The sequence below is a fragment of the Triturus cristatus genome, chromosome 2_2 (genome assembly GCF_964204655.1).
Source record: "Triturus cristatus chromosome 2_2, aTriCri1.1, whole genome shotgun sequence".
NCBI lineage: Eukaryota > Metazoa > Chordata > Amphibia > Caudata > Salamandridae > Triturus > Triturus cristatus.
Window position 1 is genome coordinate 960,005,109 of NC_140582.1, and position 18,027 is coordinate 960,023,135.

General features: G+C 49.1%; 1 protein-coding gene across 2 annotated transcripts in view; it reads right to left on the bottom strand.

The window, feature by feature from the left end:
• Positions 1–18,027, bottom strand: part of NCAPG (non-SMC condensin I complex subunit G) — a 460,352-nt gene that overhangs the window by 338,771 nt on the left and 103,554 nt on the right. For both annotated transcript variants that reach the window (XM_085642367.1, XM_085642366.1), the window contains exon 5: positions 1,320–1,465. In XM_085642367.1, the coding sequence (XP_085498493.1) occupies positions 1,320–1,465 (146 nt within the window). The remainder of the gene's footprint in view (positions 1–1,319; positions 1,466–18,027) is intronic.

Genomic DNA, 18,027 nt, shown 5'->3' on the forward strand with positions numbered 1-18,027 from the left:
TTGTTTTCCCTACGAGGGAGGGATGGATATAGCAGACCTGCATGGCTATTGTTCAACCTCGCAGCAGGTTGCGGTTAATGACTGGTTCCATGGGCTGGACATCCCTCCCTAATAGCACCTGGGAGGTATTGCTGTGCTGGAGGGTGGCGCTTTGGTTTGTGGGCTGAGATCGCCGGCTCACCGGAAAATGCCCTTATGGCACGGAATTTGGCTTCATCATACTGCAGGTACGGAGGGCTTTGTGCAGTGGGACAGGATAGGTATCACTCATCTCGGGGACGTCTCATCAGTTGCCCACTTACAGACTTTCAGGAGCTGCAGGAACAGTACCAACTATCAAGTTCTTAGTTCCATAAATATCTGCAGCTGCAGCATGGTCTGTCGGCGAATATTCACTCAGATATGCAGATTCCAGAGTTTAATCCTCTCGCAGCCAAAATGTTGATGGGGCGACTAAACAGAGGGGCTAATTTCCACAATTTATCGTTCATTGATTACTAAAGCCCGAGGTTGCGTAGAATGTGGGAGGCCTAGGTAGAGGAGTTGGAGGATGCAAAGTGGATGGAGTCCAGAACGGCCCCCTCCAGCTTGCTATCTCTGCACACCTTAGACTGGTCCAGCCTAATGACTTGAATGTCACACACATGACTCCCTTGCGGCTTCTCAGGACCAGCAGAGCCCCCCAGGGCAGCTGTACTATATGTTCTGTCAGGCGCAGGTTTCTTTCACAGCGTGGTCCTGCTGGTTCTTGTCTGGGAGGCGATTGAAAGGGAATTGTAGGCAGCCCTGGATCGCTGGATTCTCCTTACAACAAGCCCCCCCCCCCCCCCCCCCTTTAAATTATTATCTATTAATCTCAACTTTTTGCTAGACTCAAGTTATTTCCGGATTCATTTTAAAACTATGTACAAAACACAAAAAAAGATTTTAAAAAACAATGGAGGCACCTATTCATTAAACAAAAAACTATGCAATATATATCCAGAATTTTGTGTACATTAGAGATTAAATAAAAATGTCCTGAGTTAACAAGTTGACTCGCTTCATAAACATTACTTCCTCTTCATTATTAGAATAGGTCTTAGGTCAAGTGTTCAAAACCAAACTATATCCAAGATATCAACATATTCAAACTATGCTTGTTGGCAATAATTAAGGCTTCACCACCAACTATAAGCAGTTCCAACACACACAACTGCCAATTGGAATTCTGACAATTCAACACTTAATAGTGCATAATAGCGGGATATTGATAATTGGCAAAATGCACACAGTTTATCAGTACAATGAAAACTAAACTTTTAGTATTTCAGATTCACCTGAAAGGCCAGTTTTCTGACCACTTCTTTTATATCCATTGTGCGGCCTACGATTTTTGATAACGTCTTAGCACAAGGAGCTATACAGGACAACACAGCACGTCGCACTTCTGGATTGGAATCATTCTCAAGCAGAAGCATGTAAGCTGAAAATAAAAATAAAATAATAAATCACAACTTTGTAAAGTAGAAAAACATAAAACTTAACAGTCTGGTAAAAGTGACAGCTTGCACTTTCCAAGTGTTAGGTAGAGGTGGTCATATCATTATAAACACATTGTAGAAAAAAAAGGGACATAACATTTAAATCTGTCAGAATCTGTTTTTAGGTTTCGTGTGCAGCAGCGTATTTGCTGCATGCACATAGTATAGAAAAAGGGTCTTGCAGCCCAGCCATTGCTTAACATTTGTTGGCTTCATTGTCACTCTTATTTGCTGCCTCCTAATTGGTAGCATGTGCTGGCTTCAACTCCTCTTCTTTTGGCTGGAGCATGGACCAAATACCGATTGCTTCCGCTTGCTGAACGTCCGCTGGTCATGCTTTGACTGAAAAACGAATAGTTTCTTACCTGTCGGTGTAGTTTTGCAGCTTGAAGATCTTTCTGGATTCACTATGCTGTGCATTATTCCGCGATCTTGTGGTTGGGTCCGGATTCGTAGTCTTTTCTTTGTTTTTTGTTTTTTTTTTGTAGCCCAGGTGGGCGGCGACGACCACCATTTGGTGCACCTTCCGTGACGTCGTCGTGCTTCCTGCGGAAGTCCCACCTTTGGGGCGCCATCTTCGGGTTCTTTTTTCCTTTTTTTTTTTTTTTTTTTTTTTTTTAACCCTAGGCGATCGATTAATCCTTTTTGTCCATTTTTCTGTACGTTTTCATTTCTTTGATCTTTTCCATTTCACCCCCTCTTCCTCCAGCCTCATCTTTCTGGCGGAGGTGGGTGGGTTCGCTAGTGAATCCAGAAAGATCTTCAAGCTGCAAAACTACACCGACAGGTAAGAAACTATTCGTTTTGCAGCGTGAATCTTTCTGGATTCACTATGCTGTGCATAGACTTCGTAGCGGTTTTCCTAATTTTGTGGCGGCTGGGTGGAAGATGAGCGTTGGTCGTTGAAAATGTGTTGAAGCACCTTCTGTCCAACCTGTGCTTCCTTATTCATCTGAATGTCCACGCAGTAGTGTTTTGTGAACGTGTGCACAGATGCCCAAGTTGCTGCGAGACAAATGTCCTGGATGGGCGTGTTCGCCAGGAAGGCAACAGTGGCCCCTTTCTTCCTTGTGGAGTGAGCCTGGGGCCCCTCCGCTAGCTCCTGTCCAGCCTGTTCGTGGCAGAATTGAATAGTGAGGGCAATCCACCTCGCGATGGTGCCCTTAGTCACTGGCCTACCCATGAAGCTAGTAGCAAAGGACACAAACAGCTGCTTCGACTTCCTGAGTTCCTTGGTTCTCTCAATGTAGTGCATCACCGCTCTTCTGGCATCGAGGGTGTGCAGGGCCTTTTCTGCGTTTTGTAGTCGGGTTTTGGAAGAAACTTGGTATCTGAATACTCTGATTCATGTGGAACGCCGACACCACCTTGGGCATGAAGTGCGGGTCCGTCCTCAGGACTACCCTGTCCTTGTGAATTTGAATGTAGGGTTCCTGTAGCGTTAGCGCTTGAAGCTCGCTCACCCTGCGTAGTGAGGTTATGGCCACTAGAAAGGCCGTCTTCATCGTCAACATTTGCAGTGTGGCCTTGTGAATGGGTTCAAACGGCGCCTTCATGAGCTCCGTCAGAACCACGTTTAGATTCCATGCCGGTGGCGGCAACCTTTTCGGCGGGGCCATTCTTTTGGCTCCCTCCATGAATCTCTTCACCACCTGCGAGGTGAAGAAACTTCCACCCTTTTCACCTCTGGTGTAGGCAACGATCGCCGCTAGGTGTACCCTTAGGAAGCTCGAGCAGAGGTTACTCTTTAGAAGGTGTGTGAGGTACCTCAGCACTGTTGAGTCCCTTGTCATTCTGTTTTGCAGGCCTTTTTTCCTGCACCACACAGTGAATCTCTTCCATTTTGCGCTGTAGCATTTTCGTGTAGTTGGCTTCCTTGCCTCCCGTAGCACTCGCATAGTGCTTTGAGGCAATCTTAGGTGTGCGAACTCTAGGTCTTCAGGAGCCATGCCGCCAGGTTGAGGGTCTCTGGCTCCGGATGCAGGACCTCTCCGTTTTGCATTGAGAGCAGGTCCTTTCTCCTCTCGAACCTGTATGGATCGCCTTGTGCCATTTCTTGAATTTGTGAGAACCATGTCTGCCTTGCCCACTGTGGAGCCACTAGGATCAGAGTCATGTTGCTGGTTCTGCACTTGTCGAGCACTCTGTGCAACAGGGGTATCGGTGGAAAGGCGTAGGCAAATGTCCTCGACCAGCTTATCCATAGGGCATTTCCCTGGGATTGCTGATCTGGTTGTCTGGACGCGAAGCTTTGGCATTTTGCATTTTGGCGTGTTGCAAATAGGTCTATTGTGGGAGTTCCCCATCTCCGGAAAAGCTTCTCCGCTTCATGGCCATTGAGATCCCACTCGTGCGATGCCGAGGTCTGCCTGCTTAGCCAGTCTGCCTCCACATTGTCCTTCCCCGGTAGGTGAATTGCCAGTAGATCTATCCTGAGAGGTATGGCCCATCTCCAAATCTCCTGCGCCAGAGAGGAGAGAGGGAACAACTGTGTCCCCCCCTGTTTGTTGATGTAGAACATCGCCGTGGTGTTGTCTGTTTGAATCAACGCCCTCTGGTTGTACAGGTGCCTTTGGAATGCCTTCAGGGCTAGCAGGATTGTTTTCAACTCGAGGTAATTGATATGGCGAACCGCATCTGCTGGAGTCCACAGACCCCTCACTCTGAGGTTGTCCATGTGCGCTCCCCATCCCTTTAGCGATGCGTCCGTGGTAATGGTCATTGTTGGGTTTGGTGGTGTCAGGCTTCTCCCTGCTGTCATGTTGTCTCTGTTCCACCAAGTTATCGCCTCCTGCACTGCGTGCGTAACAACCACTAGATCCTCCCAACTTCCGTTTGCTTGTGACCATTGCTGCTGTAGCCATTCCTGGAATGGTCTCATGTGCAGGCGTACGTTCGGCACCAGCTGGATATACGACGCCATCATCCCCATCATCTTGCTCACTGACCTCACTGTCAGAGCTCGCCCCTTCTGGTAGAGTTGCATCTCCTTCAGTAGGGCATCTGTCCTCCTGTCGCTGGGCACCACTGTACTGTTCAGGGAGTTGATTTTTGCCCCCAGGAAAATCTTCACCTGCTCCGGTTCCATCGATGACTTCCCCCAGTGAATCGAGAACCCCAGATTCGTGAGAGTATCTGTTACGCGTTTTGCGTGCTTCTCGCACTTCTCGCGTGAGTTTGCCTTGACCAGCCAGTCGTCTAAGTAGGGGTAGATGTGTATCCCCTGCCTTCGCAGGTGGGCCGCGACCGCCGACAGGCATTTTGTAAAAACCCTTGGCGCCGATTTTAATCCGAAGGCCAGGGTTGTGAACTGGTAGTGTTCCTGGTCGATGTTGAACCTTAGAAGTCCCTTGTGTCTTCTGTTTATTGGGATGTGCAGATAGGCATCCTTGAGGTCCACGGTGACCATGAAGTCTCCGTGTCTTATTTGGGGCAGTACCTCCTGCAGCGAGGTCATCTTGAACCTTTGTGTTCTGATGAACTTGTTTTAGTATCGCAGGTCCAGGATGGGTCTGAGGTTTCCGTCTACTTTCGGCACCAAGAAGTAGTTTGAGTAGACCCCCTTGTTGCGTTCTCTGAACGGCACTGCCTCTATGGCTCTCTTTTCTAGGAGTTTCCGTGTTTCTTCTCTGAGTAGGGTCAGTTCTTGAGCCGATCTTTGCCTTCCCTTTGGCTTCCTGTTTGGCGGTTTTTTCTCCAAATCTACGCAGTATCCGAACTGCATGGTGTTCAGTATCCACTTGTCTGTGGTTATACTCGTGAAGGTAGAACCTCAGCCTTCCGCCTACTGGTGTTGTATGCTCGTAGGCTTTTGATCCTTCTCTCCCCCTTGGTGTTACTGTTTCGCGCCTCACCCCTGGGGGCCTGTCGAGGGTAGGCGTCCTCCTGCGTGCTGAGTCACTTTGATGACGGCTGGTCCCCCCCTCTCCTTCTCTGGCCACGTCCGTTCCCTCTCCCGCGAAAGGACTGGCCCCGAGGTTGGTACTGCCAGTTTTGCTTCTGCTGACCCTGTCCGTGACTTTCACCCTGCTGACCCTGCTGGAACGTCTGGTGCGACGGCCCCTGCTGGTTTCCTCCCCTACCGTAGGGTCTCCTTGAGGGATTGCCTCACCTCATTCCCCTCAGCTGTAGGGCCCCCATGGACCTCGCCGTTTCGTTCTCTTTTTTCAGCTGTGTGAGCTTCTCGTCAACTGTTGCTCCGAACAGTGTCTCTCCGTTGAAGGGGGTGCTAAGGATGTTGATCTGCACCTCCGGTTTGAATCCCGAGATTCTTAGCCATGCATGCCTTCTCTCGGTGACCCCTATGGCCATGAGTCTTGCTGAAGTCTCTGCCCCGTCCAACGCCGTCTTTATGCAGGAGTTGGCGATGTTTTTGCCTTCATCTACTAGGTGTGAGGCTCTCTGGCGGTACTCTTCGGGGAGGTGCTTTACTAGCTCCCCCATCTCGTCCCAGTGCTGGTACTGGTGTCTATTGAGGAGTGCATTGGAATTCGCCATGCGCCAGTTCATTGCGGCGTTCCTCTCGACCTTTCTTCCTGTGAGGTCTATCCTCCTGCTCTCTTTATCAGGTGGTGGGCCAGAGGTTGCTGGTACGTTGGTCCTTCTCCTGGCCGTGGAAGCTATGATGGAGTCGGCGGTCACGCTTCCTTTGATGTAAGGGGGGTCCAGGGAAGAGTGCTTATACTTCTTCTCAGTCCTGGGCGTGATCGACCGGCAGGTCGCTGGTTCCTTGAAAGCGTCTCTCCCCTGATTCATCACACTTTGTAGCATGGGGAGGAACTGGCTCCTCGTCTGGATGGGGAGCAGGGTCTCGGGGAGAAAATCGGCTTTCGGCTTCTCTTCGTCGAGTTTGACGCCGAAGGCTGTCGCTGCGCTCCTGACCACCAAATTGTACACCCCGATGTCGTCGGGTGGCGAAGGCCTCGAAGGGTACGTGTCCACTGGCTCCTCCGGGTTTTCGGTGTCGAGCTCATGCCATTCGATCTCGTGGCTGGTCGACGGTGCCGAGCCGAAGACCGACTGATGGTCTTCTTCCTCTGCTTCCTCGTCATAATCGGTCTCGTCTTCCTCTTCGAGATCCCTCGTCAGGCCCTCGGTGTCTAATTCGTCCTCGACGACGCCCGTCGATGAAACCGTAGGAATCTTGAATTCCTTCATCTTTGCGTCGAACTCCTTCTTCCTTTGAAGGATGTTCTCCATTTTGGCCTCGAGCCGCCTCTTCTTTTTCTCCATCTCGGAGATGCTTTCGGCGTCGACCGCGGGTCTTTTCGCCGAAACTTGCGTCGACGTCGACCGTTCTTTCTGTGTCGATCGCCCTGAATCCTGGGTTGTCCTCGACGACCCTTGCTTTTCGGCGTCTTTCGGCACCAGGGAGTCCTTTTCGAAGGATCCGCTCGGCCTCTTGTCCATGGTTCCCCCTTTGGTCGTCGAAGTTTTCGGCGCCGGGGCTCCCTTCGTGGACTTAGACTCTGATTTTTTCGAGTCACCCTCGTGTCTGAGGTATTTTCTGTTTTGCGCTCGACGATTCTCTTACCACGTCTTCTTTTTTCTTGTCGGTCTCTACGACCGTGAAGTTTTCGGCTGTCACGGCGATGTTGTCCTCCTCGTCCTTGGAGAGGCCCAGATCGTAGAGAGACGGGGCCTTACCCTTGCCATCCATGCTGGCGTTGGCTCTTCTCTGCCGCTCCCTCACCCGGAGCGTCTTCGGCGCGAAGGCTGAGCAGGCGTTGCAGTCCTTACTCTGGTGTTCGACTGGCAGGCAGAGGTTGCAGACTGGATGCTGGTCCTTCTGCGCGAACTTGTGGTGGCAGTTTGGGCAGAATTTGAATGGCGTCTTGTCCATTGCGCTCAGGGCCTCTGAGCGCGCATTCTCCAAGGTCGAAGAAAAAGGGGGCTGAACCTCCTTTCTTCGCGCTCCTGATGAAATATCTTCCTTTCCTGTGATATCTCTGCAGTATTTGTCGATGAAACTCGCTTTTCTTTCTTCTTCCTTCGGTTGTAACTCTGGAGCTTCTCGATGACGATCCAGACCCAACGGCGGAAAAAAGAATCTGAAGATGGCGCCCCAAAGGTGGGACTTCCGCAGGAAGCACGACGACGTCACGGAAGGTGCACCAAATGGTGGTCGTCGCCGCCCACCTGAGCTACAAAAAAAAAAAAAAAACAAAGAAAAGACTACGAATCCGGACCCAACCACAAGATCGCGGAATAATGCACAGCATAGTGAATCCAGAAAGATTCACGCTGCAAAACTACTTTTATCTTTACTTCTTCCGTGTCATCATTGTTGATCCTTTTGCCATTTGTAGCCATGTTCTACTATGCCACACACACTCCAAAGATGCCCATTTCTCATTTGAAACAGATGTCTGCTTTTATTGTACCAGACGTTATCTGCTTACTAATGTTTTTTCACTAAGAAATGCACATTGGCACAATTGCTTTCTTTGTGATAGCGAAATATCCTAAGTGTCATTTTATTTTCAACATACTGGAAAATTAATTGATTTGCTCAGAATCACAGAGGTGTTGTGCCAAGAACTAACAAGCATTGGCTTTTGTTCAAGCTGTACAGAATGGCCATTGCAGGCTTTGCAATGATTTGCAGCCATGCTGTATGCGTGGCTGCTGTGCAGCATGGCTAAAAATTATTTTAAATAAAGACTGTGATGCATTCAGTGCTAATACACTTTAAAAAAAAAAAAAAGCGCATTAGCCCTGGCTGCTACATAGCATTTCTTAAAATCAGTTTTAGCTGCACTGCAAAGCATCTCCCCCACTGTACAGCATGGGTACAAAACATAGCCAAAGCCAATAGCTCTCATAGGCCAGAACTGTTGGCTATGCCAATGCTTGTTTTATAAAACAAACTTTTCTGCCTACACAGGACACTGACAGGTTACTAGAGTAAAAAAACAGCTCCTCGGCTCTGAGAGGCACACAATCCAACACTCGAGCTGCATGTCATAATGAATGATGGGACTACTAAACAACAGGGCTCAAGAAGAAAATGTACTTCATGAGATTTTGTCTTCTGCAGGGGTAAAAGAGTACTTGTGCCAGGCGGCCTTGGGTGTCATGGAGGGTCTTGTTGTTTGGTTAAATCCAGAATGTATTTTTATTTACTCATAGTCCTTGTTTGCTCAACATTTGGGAGTAAGTGCAGCAGTAACATAATTAGGCCAGAGATGGAATACAGCTATCAAATTCAAAGTAGCTGCCTCCATCCTGAAATCGGAAGAGACTGCTGAACCAGATTTACAGCATTCTTTTCCATACGAGAATGCTGTACATGTCTTGTAGGAATAACCATTGATTTTTAGCAAGCCTTGAGGAACATTTGCAGGAATACTATCTGAAGTGTAAATGGAGATACAGAGCTTCTACCTAGGTCCACAGGAAAACAGAAATGATGAGCAAAATTTCAACTGTGTAAAGTACTATGGACAAGGAACGCATCTCTGAAAAGTCTGATTTCACGTGTCCTATACTAATGAAAGACTGAAGTATTGCAAAAAACTACTGAATTACAGTTGCACTCTTTTTCAATACTTACCAAGCGGTTTATGGCAACCTGTTCGAAAGTGAATGCTCTGAAAAGGGTTCAAAGGAAAAGAACTGCAACATAACAAGTGCATTAGTTTGTCCAGCAAACCTAGAAAGGCCAAAACGGCCAACAAATAACCCTTTACAGTGCCTAATGTTAGGCCTTGCTTTGCTAAAGACATTAGTAAAAAAGGACATCTAACAACTTAGTCTGTAAGGTTTCTGCATGTCAGGCCCTGCACTAAGTCTCAAATTTGTCCTAGTGGCCAGCAAAAATTGATTTTGTGGAGGGATACTTGGCAGAGAGGATGATATCCACGACTTCAGGCACAAATCAAACGCAGTCAATTGAGCCGACTGGACTCCACGCATGGAGAATATTCTGGAGAGTCGGATTTAGGACCCTGCTGTAGTGTTGAGACAGGAAGTCCCCCTCAAGTGGCAAACTGATTGAAAGACAGATGCTCACACTCAGGAGGTCAGAGTACCACACTTTCCTGGCCCAATTTGGGGCTACGAGTTCAGAACCAGGGGCAGTAGAGGATGTGGCAGTAAGGCGTAAAAGAGAACCATGTTCCATTCCAGCCAGAATGAGTCTCCTATTGAGGAGCACTTACAGGAACTGCAACACGCAAAATTGGGGACACTGCACATTTGATGGTAGTGAAATGATCTATCCATGGGTCTCTCCACTGGTGAAAGACTTCCTGCACCACCTCGAGATTCAACTGTCACACATGATTTGCTAGAAGACTTCTGCTTAGTTTGTCCTGCTTTGGCATTTAGGGATTACTAACATGAGACTAGAGAACTCTAAGGTGCGCTGATGCTCCAACCACATCCAGAGACAATGACTGCTGGCAGAGGACCCAGGACCCCACTGGACCGGTTTGTTGCAGTACCACAGGGCAGTGGTCTTGTCCATGAGTCCCTTCACCAGTCTCCCCTTGAAGGATGGCAGGAAGACTTTCTGAGGCACACAAGTGACCTGTAAAACCAGAAGATTGTTGTGAGCCTGACCACCACTGAAAACCAGAGCCCTCGGATTTCCACCCCCCCCCCAGGTGACACTTCCAATCCGGCAGTGTCCATCACCACTGTCAGGTCCAAGTGGAGAAGCGGAATTGGCCTGCTGCAGAGCAAACCAGTGGTCACTCAAACCACTGTTGGTCTTGAGCTGCCTCCTTCAAGATCTGGAGTTGGAAAGGCAGAACAGGTGCTGGTCCTACTTGGACTTCTAGATAAAATCTCACTCTCTTTTGCGAGAGAGTGGTTGAGCAGTCAGGCTTATCAGAAGGTAGTGCTAAGCATTTGTTGTACACACTCAGGCCAGAAATGATGTCACACACTCAAAGACTGAATCCCGACCACATGTTTTTGTAAAAAGTTGTTACTTTATTTTTATTACTAGAACCAAGATTTACTCAGTAGCAGAAAAGTGATACTTTAAATAGAGTGATACTTTTCTTCAAGATACAGTGTGTGCTGGTTTTGTAGGAACATACAAATGACTTTGCAGTAAATAAAATGAGTTGTAAGCTCTTCGGAATACTGATAATTACTTAAGATTACTTTTTAGTTACTGTTCCACTTTTGCACAAAAAAAACTAATCACACAGTTTGGGCATTGTAGGACATTAGCAAGCAGGTTAACTCTTTAAAAGACACAAAGTTACTTTCTTGCGGTACGAAAACAGGTTCAACACTTAAAACATTTTTCTGTGAAAAATCCACCATGCAATCCTAAGGAGAAAATGAAGTGTTCGGTTTGCAGGTAAGTAACCGGGTTTAGTAACTAAGCTTTGGGGGGTTGAACCAAGGTTGCCCAAAGTTCAGCTTAGCACTCAAGGTGCACCACCAGCGGCACTAGGGCAGCAAGGTGCAAAGTGCAGGGTGTCAATTTTTGCCAATAGCACTAGGGGATGCCACGGTTGGGTGCTGCTCGCAGGCAGGGCACTCTGTCATGGGAGGCAACCTCCTGGGGTTCAGGTGAGGGCAAAGGCGGTCCCAAGTTAGCAGCAAGTCCACACCACCAGTAGGTGCAGGTGGGTGCAGGGTGCTTAGGAGGTGTCAGGAGCCTAGTACTTTCCTATGGAGCTTGCTGTTTTTAGATTTTCAGCAGCAGGCTAGTTGTAGGAAGTCTTCCGGGAGGAACAAATAGCTGGGCAATTAAGATGAGATGTCTCTCTAGGTCAACACACTTCCGGTTCAGGTCACCATGACGCAGGGTCAGAGACTGCAGGGGTGCCTTTTGATGTCGGTATTCCACTTACTGGTCCGATCGCGGTGGAGGGGGTCGTCGTGAAGAGTCTGCAGGCTTCGACGCGAAACCTTAGAGGCGACTCACACCCCCCCCCCCCTCCCACCTTTGATGGTTTTGAGGTCAGAGCCACTAGGGGACCACTTAAGGATGGGTGGACACTCAGGACACGGGTCGTGGACAACGAATGCAGGGTTTCTTGGTCTCACAGGTGCTGGATATTCTTTTGTGGACAGGGTGTGAGAAAGTGCCCTCTTTCTTGCATGGTATGCCCCCACTTTTTGCTGAATTGCTGATGTTCTTTGACTGAGTGTGCCCTGGGCTCCAGCTAATCAGGTACCCACGGCCTATGTTCCATCCCTAAAACTGCATTGAAGCCTAAACCCAATTGGTATCTCTGGCCACATTTCAGCCCCTGGTAAATGGTACCACAGGTACGCAGGGCACTGTGACCAGAGAAGACCTCTAAGGGCTGCAGCACTTATTGTGCCACCCTTAGAGGCCCTGTACCCTGACAATCACACACTGCCATGCCAGGATGCGTGTCTTGGTGCAGAACAAAGTGAGGAGTCGACATGGCACACATACCCGTGTACCATGCCCACAAACCACTACCCGGGAATACAGTCACCCCTCTAGCCGGGTGCCCTGTGCAAGTGGTGAGGGTACAGGTACATGAGCCCTGTACACCTACAGTGCCCAAGTCCATTCCTGGGCACTGTAAGTGCAGTGCTGCCATTAAGAGTATATGGTGCTGGGAAATAGTCATCACGAACTCCAAAACACCATAATGGCTACACTGAAAACTGGGAAGTTTGTTATCAAACTTCTCAGCACATTAAACCCACACTGATGCCAGTGTGGGATTTAATGTAAAATTCACAACAGAGGGCATCTTAGAGATGCCCCTGATACTCAACCAACTTCTAGTGACCTGACTAAGTGGCTGCCACCAACAGACATGTTTCTGGACCCCTGGGTCAAGAGCTGCTGCTCTCAGGGGCCTGAAACAATGCACATTCTGGGACGAGGTGCCAAGCCTCTTCCCCCAGGATAGTCAGGGTTCATGAAGGAGAGGCTTCAAAGGCATACCGCCTTTGTGAGCCTCTCCAGACCAATTGCTGTTTCAGCAACTGGTCCCCACTGGCTCTACCCCCCACTTTGGGCGGGAAAACCGGTGGGAAAAACAAGTGAGGAAGAGAGGTGTTCCCACCTCTGCCAACTCCACCCCTCAGGTGGGGAAGGTGAGGCGAAGCACAACCTCGAGTCCCCGCCATCTTGAGGATGGGGGGACCCAGCCAACCAGAGACAGGCTCCTGCCCCCATCCCACTGGAGAGTGGCAGAATAGGGGGTTGGTCCCTGCCCTTTACCTACCTGTAACGCCCCTAAATGTAGTATTTAGGGGGCAGCCTGAACCTTGCTTCCTCCGATCCAGAAACAAGAAAGAAGATAAGGAGGAATGAAGAGCCGTGCAGAGCTAACAAGAGGACGACGCCCACTGACTTGGCCCCAGCCCTACCAGCCTGTCTCACCCTCGAACCTGCTCCTGTGAAATCCCGGTGTGTCCTGCACCCAGCAACCTCAAGAAACCCGGAGAACCTGCCTGCCTTCACTTCTAAAGACTGCATCTCCTGTGAACACTGGATTTGTTCAAACTGCAGCTTCTGGCATCAGTCAGAGACCGAGAATCAGCCCACTCTGCACCCGCCGAACTCGGCCCGAGCGTAAAAACACCACGAGGAGATCACCCCGGCGATCCTGACCCGAGATCCGGTGACCCCTGACCTGCCTCAAGCCTCCAGCAGATGCCTGCAGCCTAAATCCAGAAGGCCCCCCCCCCATGTGCAACCAGGAGCTTGTAAGAAGATCCGACCCCTGCACCAGACGACCCACAGCCTTGTGTGCCCAAACCGACATTGCCTAACCAACCCTTAACTTCACAACTTACCTCTCCAAGTGGTGATCGCACCCAGAAGTCCTTAGTCTCCCTGCCTGCAGTGCTTTTCGAAACAGGAGGTTCTCCATAGAAAATAGGGTGCCTGACGTCGAAACAGCACTCTGCCCCGACCGCCCCAGTGCCGCTGAGGGTGCACCTTTTGTGCAACTTTGTTTGCCCATTTGCCCTGACCTAAACGCTAGGAGCTTTGCTCCCAAAACCCAGTGGCCTGCTTGTCAGCAGCCACCAACCGGAAGCCCCCTTTCCCCCGTTGGATAACAACACTCTGCACCCGGCCGCCCTAGTGCCACTGAGGGTGCAACAACAGTGCATCACTGACCTGGGGGGACCCCCGAGTCTAACCCCAGAACCTTAACTTCCACAGTCGATTACTTACCTGTGAACCGTTAATTTGTTTTTCCTCTATAGGATAACATTGACAATTTTCTTCCAAAAAGTTTCTAAGTTTGGAGTTTTGAAATCTAAAAATATTCTTTAAAAATCGCACAAATAACCAAAACTTATTTACTTATCTGTTTACAGGAAATATACCAGTGCTGAATCCAGGTATCCAGCACTGAGTAAGAAAAGTAACAAACAGTAACTTACCTGTAACTTACTGTAAAAGCCTATCCATTTCAATGAACTGTATTTGCTAAGTGTTGCAACCTACTGCATCCTCTGTAAATCAAAAAGTACAATTGCTATTGCATTTTCAAACTGTTCTATATCCAGTAACTTATTACTGAAAAGTATTTAATGCTTACCTGTGCCAGGATTGCTTGGTTCTAAAAATAAAACAACAGTATATATTTTTATACAAATACAATTGTCCTAGAGTTCAGTTATTGGGTATGTGAATTCATTTGCTGACTGAGTGTGTACATCAAATGCTTAACACTGTCCGACCACTCTACCATAATTAGAGAGTAAGGTTCTATCTAACTTTAACCTCTGCCTACCTCTGGGGTCACTAGGTCTCTATACACACCATACCTCATTTTGGTGTAGTATATATAGAGCCAGTTTCTTACACAGGGACGCTGTCCTCTGGAGTCTTTATTGAAGTGGGGGGGACCAGTTCTCACCAAATATGGAGGTCGCTGGTGTAGGAAGCTGGCTCTGTATGTACTATACCAAAATGAGGTATAGTGTGCACAGAGTCCAGTGGAACCCCAAAGGTATGCAAGATAAAAGTAGATCGCACCTTACTCTCTATTTGTGGTAGAGTGGCGAGCAGTAAGGCTTTATGAGAGGGTAGTGTTAAGCATTTGTTGTTCACACTCGGGCAGCAAATTATTGTCACACACTCAAAGACTGAACTCAGGCCAATTTTTTTTGTATAAAATTATTATTTAGTTATATTTATTTTCTAAAACCGAGCAAGCCTGGTACAGGTACATTTAAATGATACTTTTCAAGGCAGGTTGAACAATGCAAGCAAGCTGAATATTTACTTTGTTACAGGTTTGTAAATCTTTTCAATACAGTGGAAATTACAGCTAGATTACTTTATGGATTACTTTTTCTACTCACTGTGATATGCCTAATTATTACACTGGGACATTTCCTGGAGAAGAGGTAAGTAAAGCAGTTTTCAAATATTTGCAGTTTTTCAAGTTCTCATACAAAACTAACTCCACACTTAGAACAATTTTCAAGGGAAAACGGGCAATGTATTCCTCTGGAGAAAATGTAATGATCGGTTAACAGGCAAGTACCTGGTTGTGGGACTTGGTATTCTAGGGTAAGAACCATGGTTCTCCCAGGGTCAAGGATGCACTCTCAAAGCACCTTCAGCGGCACAAGGGCGGCCGGGTGCAGAGTGCTGAGGCCCAATGTTATCCAATCGGGGATAGCAGACCTCCGGTTGGTGGCTGCCCATGAACAGGCCACAAGGTTGTGGGAGCAAAGCTCCTGGTGTTAGGCTCAGGGCAAAGGGGGATCAGAATTAACACCAAGAGTACACCCGCATCAGCGTAGGGGCGACAGGGTGCAGTTTTGGCATCGGGTGCCCTGTTTTCATTGGGGATTCCCCAGTTTAAACAAAGACTGCAGGCTCGAGGACGAAGATCTTATGGAGGTGATCACCGGTTGGAGAAGTAAGTTGGGATTGCCCGGGGATGCTGGGACACTGTTGGTTGGGCCACCCAAGGCTGTGGGACTTCGGGTGCAGGTGTGTCTTTAGGCATCTGGTTTTCTTATCAGCTCCTGTCGAAGTTGTGGGGGTCTTCCAGAAAGAGATTGCAGGCGTCGTTTGGAGGGTCGAGGCAGGTCAGAGATCACCCGATCTTAGGTCAGGATCGCCGGGGAGACATACTCCTGGTGTTGGGCCACTAACTCGGGTCGTACGCATCAGGTGCAGAGTGGTGCAGACTCACGGTTTCACTTGGAAGGCAGGTCAGGTCCTCTTGGTTTTTGAGGTTGCTGGCTGCAGGGCACAGTGGGATTTCGCTGTAGCAAGTGAGAGGTGGCGACAGGCCGGTAGGGCTAGGGCCAAGTCAGTGGGCGCCCTCCTCTTTTAAGTTAAGCACAGGTTCTTTGGTCCTTCTTCTCTTCTTCTTGTCGATTCTTGTCTGAGGAGGCAAGGTTCAGGCTTTCCCCTAAATACTAGATTTAGGGGTGTTACATGTAGGTAAAGGTTGGGACCAATGGGTCTCTTCCTTGGGGTGGGTACAACCCCCATATTATACCACCACACTCTTGTTGCTGGTTCCCCCCCATCTGCAAGATGGTGTGGACTGAGGGTTGTGCTACACATCACCTCCCCCACCTGAGGGGTGGGGTTGGCTAAGGTGGTCACACCTCCCTTACTCACTTTTTTCCCCCCGCTGATTCTACAGCCCAAAGTGGGGGTCAGAACCGGTGGGGGACAGTTGCTGGAAGCAGCAAAGGCCTGGGGCCAGGCACCGAACAGCAAAGTCAGGATCTCCGCGTTGCTGCCCACCGGCCAGCCCGACGCAGCAGCCCACAGGGAGAGGTACAGGTGCGCCTGAAGGTCAGATCAGTGCATTCACCAACTGAAAGGATACCATGACCAACCGGAGCTGCATAGGATCAATAACCGGGGTACCAGACCCCTATCAGCAAGCAAAGAGAGTCCAATGCAGACTCCAGCGACAGTCGTAAAGGGACGTCATTACCGCAGAGAACCACTATGAGTAGCCAAGCTCTCCTGATTTTGCACCCTCAACCAGAGAAGACCAACAACCGCAAGACCCTAGGACGCACCAGGCCCAGCTGACTTTTTCACTTTGCACCCAGCGCCCCAGCCTGTGCACCGAACCAATGGTGCTTTCTTGTTCCCAAGACCCTTGTGACCAGACTTGTTCCCAAGTCCCCCTCTGCAGCCTGTTCATAGGTGGCCCCGCTTCTTCCTGCAGGCATAGCAATCGCAGCTACCAACCCAATCAGCACCTCTGCACCTGGACGCCTCAGAGCAGGTAATTAGTAACTGCTGGTGGTACTTTGGACCTTGGCCCCTTACGACTAAGTCCCGAAGGAGTCCCCCAGTACCCGATTGCAAATAACTATATGCAACATATGCCTTTCCTCCACTAAGGAAGCATTGCTGCGCAGAGACGCATTTAAGTGAACTATTTAATTACCTGTGATAATTCATATTTTAAAAAAGTACTTGAAAATGAAGTTCTGGGTATCAAAATTAACATAAAAATACAGCTTATTTTTCTAAATTGGTCTCAGATTTGTTCTAGAGTGAGTGATTTATTGCCTCCAAGTACGACAAATGTTTACTACTGCCCTCTGATAAGCCTAGCTGCTCGCCCTAACTGCCACAAAAGAGCGCAACTGGGTTATCATTTGTGCCTCTGTAAACCAACTCAGGTTTGCCTGGACTCTTCACACAAGCTTCCTACAGACCTCATTCAGGCATGCCAAAGAAGCACCGCAGTGGAACCAACAGTCCTGCTGTGGGAATTATTGTATCCAAACCTACGCAGAGAACATATTTGTATCACCGTGGTAGCCACACCACTGGGGGGTGGCTAAGGTGAGTTTGGAATGTCGAGACAGGGTTCTGGCTATGTTGGGAGTGGGCAGAATGGTGCATCCTGCGATAGCCAGATGTCACATTCCACAGGAATTGGTCATTAGGAGGGAGGGAAACTAGTAGCCCATTGACTACCAACCACATCCTACCCGGAGGGCACTTTCTGAAGCTAAACATGGCAGCCATGGTAACCAGAGATCAGAACTCAACTGACCTGGATGAAGGGTCGAAGAGCAGCTGCCCAGAAGCAGCGAGGGACCAGCAAAGAGGCTGCACTGACTAGCGCTGCACCTGGTCAGTACCGAAGGAAGGGACTGTGCCTGACCTGTCCTGCTCAAGAAGTCATCTCCAGAGCCCAGTAAATCCAAAAGACTCCAAGTGCCAACTAACTGGCCTCCTGTTCGTAGCACAGGGACACAACAGCTGAAGAAGCCTGCTGGGGGAAGTTGGTTGCCCAACGCCTTCAAGTAGCTAGTACTGCTGCCATGCAGCACCAGGGACCAAGACCCAATGCACAGAGTTGCGCCAGAGTTTGTGGAGCATGGGATTGCTGCTAGGACCCTCAGAGGGCGAGTTATCAACCCAGGAAGGATTGGCCTTTAACAGCAACAGCGAGCGACTGGTAGACCAGTGGCGACTGAAATTTGGACAGGGCAACATGGGACATCAACTGTGCAACCAGGACACCCTCACCATCTTCATGGACTGAGGAATTCCCTCAGTAAGATTCCCATCAACCGCGTTGCACCA